A 17,706-nucleotide genomic window follows, 5' to 3' on the forward strand; every position below is an offset into this window, starting at 1 on the left:
TCAAACCATTCTCAAAGAAATTTGGAAGGGGATATACTTTGAACTTTTCTACAATACATTCTTAATTTTATATAATTTCCAACCATTTTCTTCGTGAAAATCATCTTCACTGAAAACCTACACCCCCAGCAATATGTCTATTCCTGTACTTCACTTCTTGAAGCTTTTTCACACTGTATTCAGTATTTATTCCTTTTTTCCATAATGCACCATAATCTGCATTAAGAGATCTCCATCTGTCCATTTGAATATTTGAGAAAATGCCATCTATTAACATGGAGAATAATATGTGCTAATGGAAATTACTTGAGGAGCGCCAGTCTCTATTCTGTACTAATTTTAAAGACTATCACCCACTCTAACTATAGATATATCTTTCACAATGAAAATCGTTCATCCAATTGAACATTTGTCCACCAATTCCTAACTTAACTAACTTAATTCACAAACCTCTCCAAATCATGTCTTAAGCTTTTGCTATATAAAAGGAAACTGCCACAACCAATTCTTTGCTGGTCTGGGCCTTTTGCACTTTATATAGAGAGAGATATCAGAGAAAAAACACATGGGCTTTCACTGGGGGGAATTCAGTTTATGGATAAAAAGTGCAACAACAAACGCAGAAGAGACAATGAATGAGACACACACACACACACACACACATACACACAAACATACTTGCACATATAGACACATGAGCACCCAGACACTAAAATGCACACATGCATTCATGCACAGACATGTACATTTGTATAAATGTAAACCCATACAGAAAATGGAATATACTGGCAGTACTGTATATTTAAATTATATTATCAAGATACTGAAACATTTCACAATACATGGGCAAATATACAAATCTTTGGTGCTTTCAGATATATTGTTAAATTCAGACTGCTGTGAAATATACTTCTAGTTATAGACATTTACAGTATATATTTTAGTCCACATAGTTACAACACATTGCAGTGTATTCCATTTTGCCATAGGGGACACACTTACATAGATGCACGCACACACCCATGTGCACCCACATGCACATACACACACAGGCCATAGTGCGAAGTCCGTTCATACCTCACACTAGTTTTCAAGAGAATTCAGCTCCACCTATCACAGGCTTCAGTGTTTGAGTGTCGCTGGCTCCACCGATTTAAAACCATCCAGTCATGCAGGTGTATTCACGCTAAGAGGCTAACATAAGATTGCTTTCAAGATTTTCTTGTGGTTTAACTACATTGTGTTGGGGAAGACGTGTAAGACTAGAAAGATTTGTTGCATCATAAGATTAATCTCTCCCAGAGGCAAGTTTATTGTTTTTTTGGATCTCTTATTTCCCTGATGCTATTTGGAAAAGAGCTTGGTTGATACCTTATATATATATATATATATATATATATATATATATATATATATTGTGTTCCAAATAAAAGTTAAAGATGTTCATTTTAAGATACTGTACAAGATATACCCATGTAATTCTATGGTTAGGACGTTTATTGATGTAAGCAACACTTGTGGGTTTTGTAAAAAAAAAAAAAAAAAACTTTTGCACATTTGCTTTACAATTGCTGTAATAACAAGTGCTGTAAAATCATAGATATCAGCAGGGGGCGACATTACATCCAGTGCTGAGGTTGGGAACTTAAAGCTGGCGTATTGAGCTGGCCCCTTGGGGCCGTCCTTGTTTTTCTTTCCTTGAGTTCTTTCCTAGTACAGAAGGCCAGACGGTTAAAAAAATACGTGAAATTGACGTCTGGAATCGTGCGTTGTCAACAGGTGCATTCCAACCGCTTTTTTATTTATTTTTTATTTTTATTTTGTTCCTCTTTAGAATTACAGGTAATGGTTAATGATTTGAATATATAGGCAAAAAAAATGTATCCACAAATATAGATTCTTAAAAATCATGCATTTGTTTTTGGTTTTTGAGAAAGAATTGTTATTGTGGTCTACATCATTGATGCTTATGGAAAATAAGAAAGCAGAAACATTGAATTGTATATTAGTCTTCTATAATATACCTCTTGTATAGTGCAAATTGTTGGTAAACGTCTAGGACCTGTGTGTGATATTTGTTTGTTATTTAGGCTACTTATTGTTTCTTTTTGTTTTGTTTTGTTTCTGCTTATGTACTTTTTGTTATTTTTTTGTTGGGCAGCACCGTTCCCCCTGGTTATTCGGTTCCCGTCCAGTCCCATTCATTTTCGAGTGAAGAAGCTGCTTCCTGGAATTTCACACTAAATGAGTCATTCAACATATTGCCCAAAAGGTCAGTAGTAAAAAAAGTTATATTTATTAATTCATAAATGTTTATGACTACAAAATCTTTACACACTGTCAAAATAACTTATTTAATTTATAATTCTGAAAATATCCTCTTGTGAAACCAGCCTTTCCTTTTTGTACCTTGTATTTATACCTTTGTGGCACCTTGTTGCCCTGAGGCAACAGAAACATATTGGGGTACAGGGGACAAATGTCATACAAGCAATAATTGAAATATAGTCCGAGAGCCCCAAGCTCCCAAAAAAAATATGTTCAAATATTTTTTTATAACAAGAAACCAAAATGTGCGCAGTAGAGGCTTGATTCACATCTGTTGTCGTTTGCTGACTGTCATAGCCCGGCTGGAAAAACCACTTCAGTTGGTTCAATTCAGAGACATTAAATGCTACCGCACCCATGTTCTTTTTTTCTTGTGTAGGCAGGGCTGGGGCATGTTCTAAGGCACGTTCTCTATGTGGATGTAGCCGCTGAATTTGCGTAGGTTTCACCCTACCCTCTTCTTCCCTTCTCTGTGAGAGATAGCTCTGGTCAGCTGACGGTGATAAACGGGGGAAACGACGCAGGTAAGAAAGAAAAAGAAAGAGAGAGAAAGAGAAAACTGAAAGGGGACAATATATATATATATATATATATATATATATATATATATATATATATATATTTATATGTAAAATGCACATACTGATAACATAGGTATATTCAGTCGTGCCTATAAAGCAAATTTGAATGAGAATTTTACGATCTTAGAACTTCTGTTTAATTGTGTTACTGTACCTTTTTCTCTAAGCGATTCTGGTATCCAATTTAGTCCTTTTCAGAAATAAAATTTTAAAAATGCCATCATTGAAGTCTGTTTGTGCTGGGAAGATGAAAGCTATAAGAAAAGAAAAAAAGCGCTTGTTTATTTTGGGATTTGTGTTTGGTTTGCGGGTCTTCGGCGAGTGATATTTACAATAAAATGTGAACAAGAAAAACAGGCTGTCACCTTTCTCTTTCCTTCGGAACGCAGAACTGTCAGTCGGATTTTTACTGTCATGTCAAAGTGTTTTTAGCAGACAATCCGCTGTAAAAAATTAAACCTGATAGGTTATAATGAACGGGAAGATTGGTTTAGTTCTATAATGTATTTATTGAATACAAAGCGTAACAGTTATGGAATTGGGTAACTATGTATAGGTTTGATTCCCCGGTGGGGGGGAAAAAAATTCATCAAGTAATTGCTTTATTATCTAGCTCTGTAAATGTATTGTATGTAAAGACTGTAACGTGTGTAAATTGCAATGGACAAGCCTGTTTGCTAAATGCCTAAAATTTAAAACTATAAATATCAAGGGAACTCGAATTAAAGAAAACTTCCCTGATTATGTAAAGACAACGAGACATGCTATGCTTTTGTTTTAGCTTCACTCTAGAAGGGCAGTATTTTTTTAAATAGACTGTTAACCCCTCTCCAAATTACAGGTAGAAGCAGTTATAAAAACAGCATTTATTCGAAAAAAATCCAGAACAGCCAGCACCTTACATCACACCAACTAGTCTGGCTCCACTCCAAAGGCTCCATTCCCTCTAGGAAAATCAGGCTTTTGCATCAAAATCAGATTTCAGGTCTCATCCACACCGCCTCGTGTTGGCGGTTGTTGACACTGACTGTGAGGTTGGGGGGTATCAGAGCTCATCATTCTGACTGCCGTCTGTGTTCCGTCCGCTCGGCTCCCCCCCCCCCCCCCCCCCCCGCCCTTCCCCCTGTCTCAGGTTTTTGGACTCTGATTGGCACCCCAGGGACGGGACGATGATTGGCTGGATTCGCAAGGTGCTGGCCCTGGCCTGTGTGTGCATGTGTGTGCTGCTGTTGGCAGACATGAGCATTGGCATTTTTGATCAGCCCTGGAGCAAACTCCACAGGCTCAGGTAGAGTATTCGGGGTCACCCGTCGACCTTGAACTCAAAGTTTGGGGGATTCAACCAATACATGATTTGAGATTAAGAAATCTTTGTTATTTGGTAAACCCTTTTGCAAACAGTGCTGCTCAGTCGAAGATTTACTATAAGAAGGGAATTTTTTAAAAACTGAAAAACAAAACATATATGACCCAATTTTGGAAATAAAAAACATTCCCTTAGATTAAATACAACAGAGGCAAACAGGAATAAACAAAAGACATTGCCATTGTCAAAACTTACATTCTAATGCAGATTATGGAGGCGTTTTATTGTGCAAGGGAAAAGCCTTTATTGTAGTTAAGTGCTACATAGAACCGTTTGTCAGCACGTCCTGAATTATTTAACCAGCAGAAGCAGTTGAGCAGGTTTAGCTTGTTTCCCACAATACCTGAATGTTATTGGAGCATTGACAGCACTTGAACAAAAAAAACTGTCCATCAAGTGACAGAAGGAATGCCTCACACACAACAATAAGGTTGCTGAAGGGGAACAGAATACAAAGACGTTTCAGCAAAATGCTTTCTTCAGTGTGTGAGTGATCTCTAGGTATAGCCAACTATAAAAGAGTAGTAATTCAATTAAAATAATCAATTGGATACTTGCCATCAAATTAACAGGTACACAGTTTCTCAAAGTTTAATCACAACAAAATTAATGAAAGGCCAGTTAATGCTTGGCAAATGTGACAAATTATAAATATTCACACTTTTACAAAAAACAAAAACCTTTACACCACTGAGCGTGCTCTACCTCTGTATAAACTGCAGCTACTTGTATGCTTGTAAGGCATAAAACAGGTAGATCTGTTGCAGTCCTAATTTAGCAAAGACCATTAGCTGCACGGTTTACTGCGGCAATTTTCACTGTACTGCAAGTAGACGAGGAGGCAGAGTAGCTCTAAGATGGTCCTGCTCACGCCAGCCTACAGTATAACACACACAGCTGAGCACTTTTCCACTCTTTATTTAGATTTCAGAGAGAGCATGAAGTGCTTTGGATCAACACATTTCTTTTTTTTATGCTTTATTTATCGTCGCTTGTTATTATACAATTTAACATTATTTTCAATTTCTCGCAAAGGTGACAATTACATAAAGGTTTTTCGTGATAATGCGGTGGCCATAAAGATTACATAACAATACAAGAATGAGTAAGGTAAACTTAACATCAAACACAACGTCAGTGACGACGAGACAACCACGATAACGAAAAAAGAGAAAGGAATCACACATTTCAGTCCAATAAAAGACAAAAAAGACAGATTTTGTGAGGAGTGTTGAATGTTCCCATCGCTTTCCCTTCTTCCAGTACCACCGAAGCAAACGAAACGGGTTCTGCTAATTCCCTCTTCTACATTGGAGACACGTACGCCAGCGATGACGAAGTTTCACAGACGGTGAGGTTTTGAGACAATTACGTATTGTTATTTATAAGTATGATGTGTCAATCAGTGTGTATCTGTGATGGATGTGACTCTAATAGAGCAGTGTAAAGGTATGTAAATCATCCTGGCAAATGGCTTTAAAAGAAGAGTCAATGAATGAGACACACACACACACACACACACACACACACATACACACAAACATACTTGCACATATAGACACATGAGCACCCAGACACTAAAATGCACACATGCATTCATGCACAGACATGTACATTTGTATAAATGTAAACCCATACAGAAAATGGAATATACTGGCAGTACTGTATATTTAAATTATATTATCAAGATACTGAAACATTTCACAATACATGGGCAAATATACAAATCTTTGGTGCTTTCAGATATATTGTTAAATTCAGACTGCTGTGAAATATACTTCTAGTTATAGACATTTACAGTATATATTTTAGTCCACATAGTTACAACACATTGCAGTGTATTCCATTTTGCCATAGGGGACACACTTACATAGATGCACGCACATACCTATGTGCACCCACATGCACATACACACAGGCCATAGTGCGAAGTCCGTTCATACCTCACACTAGTTTTCAAGAGAATTCAGCTCCACCTATCACAGGCTTCAGTGTTTGAGTGTCGCTGGCTCCACCAATTTAAAACCATCCAGTCATGCAGGTGTATTCACGCTAAGAGGCTAACATAAGATTGCTTTCAAGATTTTCTTGTGGTTTAACTACATTGTGTTGGGGAAGACGTGTAAGACTAGGTGAAGGTTTGCCGTACCAAATTATATTATCAATCTAATAATTTAATAATAAGGCAATACTCTAGATATCTGACAATTGCATTCACATTTTGCCATTTAGCAGGTGCTTTTATCCGGACAGAATTTACATATAATCCATTTCTACAGAAGAAGAAATTCCAGTTCATTTCCTTTCTCAACAAAGCAATGGCAGCACTCCAAATAGTAATCATACCTACAGTACAACCTTTACAAGCTTTTATCCGGGCGGAATTTACATATAATCCATTTCTACAGAAGAAGAAATTCCAGTAAATTTCCTTTCTCAACAAAGCAATGGCAGCACTCCAAATAGTAATCAAACCTACAGCTACAAGCCCGGTTCCCTAATGTTTATACACAACTGCCCTGTTAGTGTCATTGCTGCTGAGGAAATTAAAAAGGCAGTTTAGAATATGCAAGGAATAAAAGTGAGAATTCTAGGCAGAATTCTGAGAACCAGTAGAGAGTGGGAGGACAACAACTCTAATTCTTTATTTTTCTTCCTTATAAATTTTGATCAGTTTTGGTAACACATACTGCTTAGCGTACATTCAGTTATGAAAAGGCTGAAGGTTGGCCAACCAGGTTGGCGGTGACGGTGGTTTTGTGAGGTGGTTTTGTGAGCGTCTGCACAGTAACCAACCTGCCACCAACAGAGCTGCTCAAATGGCATCCGGGCGAGGGTCTCCCAGACGGAATTCGAGTCAGCGTTTCTGAAGGACGTCCCGGTGCTCCAGTGGTACAAACACCTTTCCAAAAATGAGCACGAGCGCCTTCGGAAGTACCCCGGAGCTCACGGCTGGCGCGGCGTCAGTTTCCTGGGTGAGTTCTGACCTTTTGACCTCTGACCTTTCCAGTGGCAAAGGACTATGGGCACTCTCAACTTAGCTCTGTGTGGACAGGGCCAGGTGGACACGGAAGAGCTGCAGGGGGCGAATAACTTTTATGTATGTGTCCTATTACACGTCTTTCATAGGATCTGCACTGAATGTCCCCTGGTAGGGCGTCCGCAGGTGGGACGGGGGCAAGGTGGTTGTACTGCATTTAAAATCAGTTCAGCAAGCAAGTCCTGCCCTGACTTTTAATACATAAATGCAATTTCAGAACATTTTGTCCATTCACTTTTTCAGTACCTGAACCTGTTAATCTGTGTAAAAAAAAATAGCACTCTGGTTTAATTGCGGTCAGCGATGAGGGCAAACGTGGACTGAAGACAGATGCACTCTCGGGTTTATTGATGCAGACTGTGCAACGAAAGTTAAAAACCAGTAAAAAAAAAAAAATAATAAAAAAAGAAAATCCACTATTAGCATGTTTTGTGGATATAGATTCAGGTTTCTTGAACACACACACCCATCAGCCCATCCTAGCATGTGAACAGAAGAATATAAGTGCATGCAAAAGAAGATGAACTGTTGATTACTGCAGATTAAAGCCAAAATATGAATCATGGTAAATAAAAAAAAATAATGTGTAATATAGAGGTTTGTTCGTGCGTGGAAGTTCTGCCCTCATGGATGTCCTGTGTCTCCTGCCCTTCCCAGACCTGGTGGACACCCTCTCCGCCCTCAACACGTCAGCCAATCGTGTCATGTTTGACGACTGGAACCAGCGGTCCGAAGGGTCGAGTTGCATCCGCTGCGCGGTCATCGGCAACGGTGGGATCCTGCACGGGTCCAAGAAGGGCCAAGAGATCGACCAGCACCACTACGTCTTCAGGTGTGGATGCTATGAATAATGCAACCTTGCCCTTATGCCATCTTCATCTTTAAAAAAAAATGTTATCCTCTTATTGGTAAGGGGCAGGAGCTGCTTGGCAGGATACAGAGTGTGGGGGGGGGGGGGGGGGGGGGGGGGGTGCACTGTCTCTGTATGCATAACCATTGCAAGCATTTAGCAGACAATCTTATCCAGAGCACCTTACACAACTGTTTACATAGGATTTTACATTGTACCCAATTATACGGCTGGATATATACTGAAGCAATGCAGGTTGGTTAAGTACCGAGCTCAAGGGTACAACGGCAGTGTCCTACTGGGGAATCGAACCTGCGACCTTTAGGTTACAAGACCAGCTACCTGCCCGTTGTACTGCGCTGCCGCCCATAACCGGCGTGGTCTGTGCCGCAGGGTGAACGGCGCAGTGATAGCGGGCCACGAGGAGGACGTGGGCTCGCGCACCTCGTTCTACACCTTCTCCACCAACACCCTGCGGAACTCCATGAGGGGCTACGCCCGAGCCGGCTTCCGGGGACCCCCGCAATCTGAGGTGGGACACGGCGCCGCGGCTACGGTCGCCACCGGCGTTTAAAAAAATCATTAATTAATTAATTAATTAATTAATTAATTAATTAAAAAAATAATTTAAAGAACGCTTCTCAGAAATGCTCGCAAAGCCTCTGGGAGGCCTGACATGTGAAAACCTCCTGCTGGGTGGAAGAGATCCCTGCAGTCCGAGAACAAGCAGAAGCGCGCGGGAAAGGCGCCTCAATGCCCGGAAGCACAGCCTTTCTGCAGTTTCACCCTCAGGACTGCCTGCTTTCCGCTCGCTGACCTTTCCCTTCACCCTTCTCTCCATCGCCTAGGAGACCAGGTACGTCTTCATACCTGATCAGGGCCGCGACTACACCATTCTGCGAGCCGTCGCCTCCAGGACCCAGATGATGACGGGGCCAGAGAAGAATAAAATGTGAGGGCCTGTCTCTCTGCTCACTCAGCCCAGATACAGTGGGATTATGTACCAGTCCTGTGGTCCTACTGCTACTCATAATGACCATGATAATCACCATCAGCAACACAGAAATGCACCGTATCTATAAGAACAAGAACAACAACAATTATTTTTATTATTATTATTATTAATGGACAATTATCATTGTTGATATCTTATTCTTGTTATTATTATAAACTAATTATTTGTCTAATGATCTTTACATCACTATCTTGGTTAATTGTAACTCCTGCAATCCTCATCGACTTTATTCCATTTAATTTGACTGCGATCAAAAGAAAAAGTCATTTTTCATATTTTTCATCTTTATCATCCCAGGCCACCCGCATACTTTGGAAAAACTGCAACGGCAATGAAATTCAAAATTTATCACCCAGACTTCATTCGGTATATCCGAAACAGGTGAGTTACGTGACTGCATCTGTTTACATTACATTACATTACATTACATTACAGGCATTTGGCAGACGCTCTTATCCAGAGCGACGTACAACAAAGTGTATAACCATAACGAGGAACAAGTATGACGAAACCCCTAGAGAGAAGATGTTTACTGTAAATATATTATCTGATATTTTAAAAAATGTTTTCAACTTACAAAAATGCCAAGTTACTCACACATACAAAGCACTGTCTTTGAGTAATTCGTTCAAACTGACAAAATCCAGGCCTGTAATTAAAAGAATTGATATCAAAATTAAGCCAAGTTACTGTACAAGAAACAATATTGGCTATCTTACCTCACACAAATTACGCAAGTCCTATTCCAAAGCAATGCTACCCAATGTTTCCTAAATCCATGATATGTGCACGATGCAGTATCATGCCTTATCAGCCTCATGAGCTCCTCGTAATAACAGGAATATGGCTTAAGAATCTGCACCCTGACAATTCCACTGTGCTGCCTAATTCGCCCGATTTGAATGACCGGGGTAATCCTCCGGTGACTGTGTGCCAGTGGACGGGAGACACGTTTCAACATGACACCAATGCACTCCTGCAGGTTCCTGCGCTCCCGCCTTCTTAAGGGCCGGTTTCGGGAGTGGTACCGACCGACGACGGGAGCGGTGATGCTGATGGCCGCCATGCACACATGCGACCAGGTAGCGTACAGCCGACAGACACCTGTAAACCCGTCACTCTGGAAAGCCTGCATTCCTGCTGGTAGCCACCGTACACTTAGTCAAGGAAGCGGGAAGGCTGGCAGGGCGGGGAACAGAGAGGTATGGTGTGCATATAATGGAGGGTTACAGTGCCAACTCAGAAGTACCTTCTGCCAAGGGGATGTCATTTTCTGCAAAAAAAAAAACAAGTTCTGTGGTTGACTTAAGCCTAAGGGAGTTTCGTGTTTTGTTTTACAAATGTGTGGAACAAGTTGCTATATTGAAACTAACAAGTCTCTATATTGAAACTACAACAGCTGGGCTAGTGCAGGTGGGCTAGTATGGAAACTTGAGTAGCGGTTGCCAGAATTGTTGTAGTTACAACGTAGCAACTTGTTAGCAACTTACTTTTTTAAAGCACACAACAGCTTCGAAATTCATGGTTGAGATGTGAATGGGTGTAATTTATCTCGTAGAGCAAAACGTGAAACTTCCTCAGGCCTGTGTTAAACACAGACCTTATTTTCTGCAGAAAACGAAGTTCCTATGTTAAAAAAAGCATTAGAAATCTGCAGAGGAACCCATCTCTCAAAAATGCGAGCTCACTTTCGTGTTTTTGGACTACAAACTGCAACACCACTCGAAACAGGGGGGGGGGAGGGGGGTGGCGATTAGGAAGTGAATTGGGACCGGGGGGGGGGGGTGTGTGTCTCGCAGTGGAATCCTTACCTTGGCAGTGCTGGCTGAGGCCCTGAGTGGCCGTAGCTGAGCCTGTCCCTAAGAGCTGTCCCACACCGCTGCACCCCTGGAGTGACTCGGTCTGTCTGTCCCCTCTGTGCTTTGAGGTGGACGCGTACGGCTTCATCACCCCCGATTACAAGAACTACTCGGACCACTACTACGACAAGGGCTTCCGGCCGCTGAGGTTCTACGCCAACCACGACATGCGCCTGGAGCTGAAGCTTTGGCAGCAGCTGCACCAGGCCGGCCTCATCAACCTCTACATGCGGAAGTGAGCACCTCTGGTGCCTGTCACCATGGGAACAATAATCCGTCCCGTCCCCCCCACACACACACACACACACACACACACACACAAACACACACACAAAAGCGCCGCAGTACTCCAACTATCTATCCATTCTGGACAGAACTGGTCACTTTTTGGTTTACACCACACACCTAAGAAGTATAGCCTGGCTTTGGGGGGACTAGCCTGATTTTGGGGTTCTTGAACGCCTCTTCCGAAGTGATGTAAGCAGTCGTCATGTGCTCCCTTGTCGCGCGGGAGTCTGACTGCGTGCGCACGAGGATCCCCGCGGTCATGAGGAAGGCCTCATTTCACTCGGTTATGAACGTTTTAAAAGCTGCACACCACGACCAGCTCTCTCTGGCAGCGGGGGATGCTGGGATTTGTATTTCTCATGCGCAGTACCTGAATGCTGGCAGAACTCCGTTGGCCCGGCAGGGGCGAGCCATCAAGCACAGGACGTGGGCCAGGCTGTGTGGGACGAGAGAAGGGTATCTGCTTTTGTGACCCCCTCTGGTTTGACGCGGAAGGAAAAAGGAAAAAAAGAGAAATTGGTGTCACTGTCATAACGTAACGCATGCATGCGGATGCAGTCAACGCCCTGAGCATTTTCCCTTCAGTAGAGACAAAAATGTATCTTTCAACAGTCTTGGCTCAGAGATGACAGAACACGCCAAAAAAAACACAATGCTGCACATCACAGAAAGAGTCTGGATGATTTACTGTCCCAGTAAAAGAACGTGTGAGAGATTTTACATTTCTGACAAAGCCAGGTGACTAGCCTGTGGGCAAGCTTGTGCAAAATGTTTCCATAATCAGGCTAAAAAGCAGAAATGTTTGCAGTTTGACTGAATCTTTGCTGGTTTTATTTTCCTATAAGCACCCAGAAATGAAAATTGAATCTTTAAGCCTTTTGTATGGAAATTTTGTGAGTTTAGGTATTTATTTAATCGTAACACCTTCCTTACACAACATTTTAATGCAAATTAATCACCTCTGAAAAATAAACTGTCGCTTAGGTGAATCAAGAATAATAGCGTTTTAAAAACATCAGAACCTGTGTTTCGAGTTTTCAAGGAGGGAGGACATATTTTCTGAATGAGTCTGAATCATTGAGCAATCAAGAAGCATTGTTGAGATTTTATCTGAGGTGTTAAAGAGCTTTGGTATGATGTAAAGCCTGTATTACCACTGAAATGCCTAGGGGTGTGACAGGAGCAGGTACCAGGCAGGCAGCTGGCAGATGTTTTATAAAATATTTGAATGATTTTTCTCTGTTTTTATTTCCTTTACATATAAAACATTTATTTCTGTCTTTCTTTGCCTTCAAAAAATAGAATCAAAGCAATGATAAAGCTTACTAAATTCTCAATAAAAGTATTTTTTGTTTTTCATTTGACTTGATTCCTGTTGTCATGGCTAGGACTTTTCCTCTACTATTGGTCAAACCCTGCCCCCTGCTGACTATACAGTGCAATGGCAGCATGGTTACCCTCTGTTTTCCTCATACGTGGTACTGATCCTTATGATGTCAGCATGGCAGCCCAAAGTTGGGACAAAAATTAGAAATAAGAAAAACTGACAGTGAAAACATCTTAAGCACAGTTAATACAGTTTAAGCACAGTTAATTCAGCTTAAGCGTAGTTAAAAAATATTGCACACAGTTCATACAGGTTAAGCACAATGCCCACACAATGATGGAACATAGTGCATATAACTCTCCGACTTGCCTCCAAACCAGTTAGTACATTTAACCCTATAGGCCACACAGTGGCACAGGAGAGCTAGCGCCAAATCTGAATGAGAGGCATGTCTCACACTGGTGGCTTGTGGTTGCCCAGCACCTCATTAGTACAAAATCAAATGGAGCAAAAGCCCAAATTGCATTGCCTGAATTAAGCCCACACTTCTCCTGTCAGCTGTGGACAAGGACAAGGTCAACTCCCCCCCCCCCCCCCCCCCCCCACTGTCTCCAATCTCTCCAAGTCATAGTCAACAAAGGAAACAACCCAGACGCAAGCCTGTGATGACTACAGGACTCAGACTGCCCTTGTGGCTCTGAAGCACTTCTACATTCTGAACCGTTCAAAGGGCCATTGGCTATTACAGACAGGGGTGTGAGCCCCTTCAAGTCGCTTTTCCACCCCATGGTACCGGCTCAAATCGACTCGCCTCTACTCTACTCCACTTTACTTGATTTTGGCACCAGCTGTCAGCTGTTGACACTGGAGCAGGGGAACTCTGCGTGTACAGAATCCTGAAGAAAATTAACGAATAAATGAATTAATAAATAAATAAATAAAAGCAGTTAATGCACAGTATCCTCCTCCATGTGCTTTCAGTTCTGTAGAAATATGTGGCTTAAGAATTTTCTGAACATTTATGTGTTAGCCTGGAATCTGGAAACTTGGGAGCGTGTACTTAAAGGTGTTCCCCCCTTATTGCTGCAGGAGAAAAACAACAAAAAATGATTGTTTCTTCAGTTGTAGGCTACAGATTTGTTTGCTTGTCCGGCTAAAATACTAAAATAGTCCCCAAGACATTAGGAGGCCAAATGAAGGCAGAACAGGTCGAGTAGTGAAACATATGAGTTTCACCGGCAGCAATGGGGAGGACAGCAACAACGTTTCGATTTCAGATGCACGTTCATAGCCCTTCTGACATTTTTATCTCCTTGTGTTACATAATGAGCTGTGCTGTAGACCACTTGAGGTATTGCTTGACGCAGTGGCATTATCACGCCATGGATTTCAGCTAACGTATTTGACAGAGAACTGGCGGGGGGGGGGGGCTGACTCTGGCGCACAACACTGGAATTATCCGGCTATTGCGAGGGAATGTACTGCGAACCCGGAGGTTTCGCGCGGTTGCTCGATTACGTCACAGTCCTTTCACCCGTTCACATCTGCCGCTCGCTTCTTGCTGCGCAGTGAAGCTGGATGACACATCGTGAAACCGAAATAAGAAACTTCCGTGGTGCAGCGCGTTTAGTGAGATAACTGTTGCCACTGGAGGAGATTCGCGCCTCTAAGAAATTGTATGTCCTGTTTCTCTTACGTGAAACATCATTGTGTTTTTCCTCTTTCGGCAAGGATTATGCCTTTGGATTCGATATTCCTGGAAAAATATTTCATCTTTAGTCATGCATTTTTATATATTTCACTACACAACACTGCGTTTTAGTATATTTTACCACATTTAATGCACAATACGGTATACAATTGTAATTCAATATAGACGCCTTCTGTAATATTATATAATATATTATCCTGCATGTTTATTTAATACACACATTGCTATATTGCAATATTTTAAATGTTTGTAATAATTTTGCCATTGATAATTTTTCCACAATATAAGATAATGTACAGAATAATATAGTTAAAAAATTAAAGGATCCATGCTTTACTGTATAATAAATGTACTGAATCACCTATCAGATTGCCTACTGACAGAGATAGCCTACTAACAGTGTGGCATTATAAGTACCTTCCCTCTACCCCATCCCCCAAACCACAAAATAAATAAATAAAATCGTGGCAGGGCCTGTTTTGTTTAATAGCTTCATGTTGCTGACAAACATTATTGTTTTAGAAAGAATAATGCAAACAATGTAATACCATTAGACATACAGTATCCGTTATTTTCACAATTGGTATTATTACCTTTTAGCATTATTATTATTATTATTATTATTATTATTATTATTCATAATATGCATAGTCACATGTATATACTGAGTCGTACCCGTGGATGTTACACTGCGTGCTAACTCCCTCCTGTGTCTCCCTTCTCTGGCTGCAGATACTTGCTATTCCATATTACGGTACATTGGCAAGATGGCGCTCTCCCTGGCAGCATCGGTCCAGTGCTCTCGTTCTCGTGCAATTCAAAAACCCTGTAAGTGGTGAAACTGCTGTCCCATTGTAATCAAGGTAAACGAAGGAAAAGGGACTCCTTCTTGCGCTTTTGGGGAAGCATTCCGAATGCATAGCTCTTTTGCGAATGTCATTTATCCAGCGCTTACTCAAGAGCACAAGCAAACTGGACGGTTGGAGGAATGGGGCAACGGGACCCTGCCCGAGGTTTGGTGCAGAGGCAAGGGGAGGACATAACGATTTAAATTACAGCATCACGTTGATTCGACACTCACGGACACCCACCGGCTCCGCTCCGACAATCGCCGCACACTTTGCCCGCAGGCTGAAAAACAGCGCGTGTGAAGACGGTCGTTTTTATTTCAGTTAGGTCAGTGGCCGCAGTTATCAGATACAGAACAAAAGCGATCGGACATATTTTTCAACACCTGCGTCGTAATCCGACGCATTTGAAATTTACAAAAAAATGGAGCAACCAGGTTTTTGACGCCGTGAGCGTCTCATCGGAACAATGCAGCGTTTGAATCGACTCCCTAGGCATTTTTCTCATTAAAGCAGTCTGAGCAATCATTTATTAAAAAACTACAGCGCTGCTACACTTCAAAGCCCAAAGAAGAAGAGGATGTCAGCCACTATTTGTGTTATGGTCATGTCTTCGTCCTTCTTCAACCCTAGTCTTGCCTTCAGTTCACATTTTGACACAGGTAAGTCCAAAATAAAATACTGGAAGAACACATCGGAATCGAATGTTTACAATTAATCTCTAAATGTTTATGAAATGCAGATACCTTTTTAAGGTGGTCAATGGCAATTGACATTTTTTGTGTTAAAATTTTGCGTAAATTTGTTTACATTTTTATGATGCTCCTTAACCCACGTTTGCCTGTGTTTTAACCCATGCGCGACCACAATTGCGACCAGCCGTCCGAAGATGATAGGTCAAAGGTCCTCCTGCATTGACGTGCTGTAAACGGTTAATAGCGCATCTTTAAAAAATAAAATAAAATTTAAGCATCGAGCTAAACCGCCAGGCAGCGCGTGTCAGGAATGATGCGCCATCACACGTTGTATCTGGCTGCGCATGGTCTTGTCCCTGTGACTGATGGTGCTTTGCGCTCCTTGCGGAACTGTGCAACATGTATTTATGTGATTCGAACTGAATTCCTCTGCAGTGCATACAGAGAAGGAGGCTCCGGCTAGGACGTCTGGGGCAATAATAATGGGAATTCTGTAACTAGCGTGAGTGCAATATTTGTATTGGATGTATTGCGAGAGCTGGCTGCTACCCTGCAATTCCATCCTTATATGGATCGGTGGATTCCCACCTCGTGAGTTTTTATGATTGGTCGAGTGGTCGCAGAACGAAAACACTGCTTGCCTGCGGTACGGTGCGAGGCAGACTGCCTGTTTGGTTGGGTGTGCTATAGGAGGAGTGTTCCAAAAAAAAAAAAAAACAGGATGCGTCTCTTAAGCGTAGTAGCAGGAGCTGTGCTATCATTGTAACGTTAGCCTGCGGTCGCATTTAGGAACCGAGACACAGTCACTTCCCGTGCAGTTAGGCCCACTGCCGATGAGAGAGTGAGCGAACGTATGACTAATGGAGTGCAAAGAGAGTGAGTGAGTGAGTGAGTGAGTGAGGTAATGAAATGAGAGAGGAGCAGATTGACTGTAAGTGGTAGAAGGAGAAATTATGGGAATGTCTTGCAGTCAGTGATCAGAGAGAAAGAGGGGGGTGACAGGGTGAGGGAGAGAGAGAGAGAGAAATCAAGAAAGGGAATGAGACAGAGAGAGGGAGAAGGGAGAGTGAGAGGGCAGAGGGAAAGGGAGAGAGGGAGTGCAAGAGAGAGCGTGCCAATGGCAGAAGCCTACTTTATAGAACAGATGGAGCAATAATGAATCATAGTCACCAGGATGGCAATGAACGGTGTGGACATGGGGGAAAGGAGGGATAGAGAGGTGAAAGGTGGGGTGATGGAGTGATAAAAAGAGGAGCAGTAATAAGAAGTGCATATTATGTGAGTACAACTCATGAAGTCAAAGTCACATCTATTTAAGGTGCATTATCACCAACATAGGTTTCAAAACACTTTACAATAAAACAAATAATACATAGAAATAGTATGCATATACACATATTGTCACCAAGACATAGAGGCCCATTTATAATCAAAGTGTAATACTAACCTAACAAAAAAGAATTTTTGCTGTGACAAGAATGTTCAGTTTGACAGCTAACCTCTTCAACAGCTGTACCTATATATTTTATTTCATTAAAATACATTTTTTTTAAAAGGCACCCAAAGTAGGGCTGGGAATGTCCAACTCCCACCCCAACTCCCACCCCACTGCCGATTCGGGGGAGTGCAGACATCCACGGTTCTCCAAAAGACGTGGTGTTACCAGCTGCTTCTTTTCACACCGTAGACTACAGCCAAGCTCGCACAGAGCGGAGGTGGAGGAGGAACTTTCACATGTGGCTCTAGCGTGCCGTCCACAGGTGCCCGATCAACCGTCAACTAGATAGCGATGAACGTG

The 17,706-nt window shown here is 41.9% G+C and overlaps 2 protein-coding genes across 3 annotated transcripts in view; both read left to right on the forward strand.

Annotated features, from left to right (window-relative positions):
* Nucleotides 1-1,722: 1,722 nt before the first annotated feature.
* On the forward strand, nt 1,723-12,686 carry LOC118216489 (alpha-N-acetylgalactosaminide alpha-2,6-sialyltransferase 2-like). Of its 2 annotated transcripts, XM_035397671.1 has the most exons (12): nt 1,723-1,842; nt 2,162-2,272; nt 2,708-2,852; nt 4,042-4,197; nt 5,539-5,626; nt 7,085-7,250; nt 7,973-8,147; nt 8,559-8,697; nt 9,014-9,117; nt 9,478-9,561; nt 10,163-10,262; nt 11,108-12,686. In XM_035397671.1, the coding sequence occupies exons 4-12, from the start codon at nt 4,079-4,081 to the stop codon at nt 11,276-11,278; spliced, it is 1,146 nt and encodes a 381-aa protein (XP_035253562.1). In that variant the 5' UTR covers nt 1,723-1,842; nt 2,162-2,272; nt 2,708-2,852; nt 4,042-4,078; the 3' UTR covers nt 11,279-12,686. The 2 variants fall into 2 exon arrangements, with proteins under 2 accessions (XP_035253562.1, XP_035253563.1); XM_035397672.1 differs by lacking the exons at nt 1,723-1,842; nt 2,162-2,272 and having other exon boundaries at nt 2,292-2,852.
* Nucleotides 12,687-15,066: 2,380 nt separating this feature from the next.
* Nucleotides 15,067-17,706, forward strand: part of LOC118216488 (serine/threonine-protein kinase LMTK1-like) — a 40,205-nt gene continuing 37,565 nt past the window's right edge. Inside the window, exon 1 of the mRNA XM_035397670.1 lies at nt 15,067-15,875. Coding sequence (XP_035253561.1) covers nt 15,794-15,875 — 82 coding nt within the window. The 5' untranslated portion in view covers nt 15,067-15,793. The remainder of the gene's footprint in view (nt 15,876-17,706) is intronic.

The sequence above is a fragment of the Anguilla anguilla genome, chromosome 17 (assembly GCF_013347855.1).
Source record: "Anguilla anguilla isolate fAngAng1 chromosome 17, fAngAng1.pri, whole genome shotgun sequence".
Taxonomy (NCBI): Eukaryota; Metazoa; Chordata; class Actinopteri; order Anguilliformes; family Anguillidae; genus Anguilla; species Anguilla anguilla.

Bases quoted from the DNA above. Each gene is read 5' to 3' on its own strand.
- LOC118216489 (XM_035397671.1), top strand. From the start codon at position 4,079: ATGATTGGCTGGATTCGCAAGGTGCTGGCCCTGGCCTGTGTGTGCATG. The intron at 7,251-7,972 runs GTGAGTTCTGAC...TGCCCTTCCCAG, and splicing joins GCGCGGCGTCAGTTTCCTGG to ACCTGGTGGACACCCTCTCC. The intron at 9,562-10,162 runs GTGAGTTACGTG...GCACTCCTGCAG, and splicing joins ATTCGGTATATCCGAAACAG to GTTCCTGCGCTCCCGCCTTC.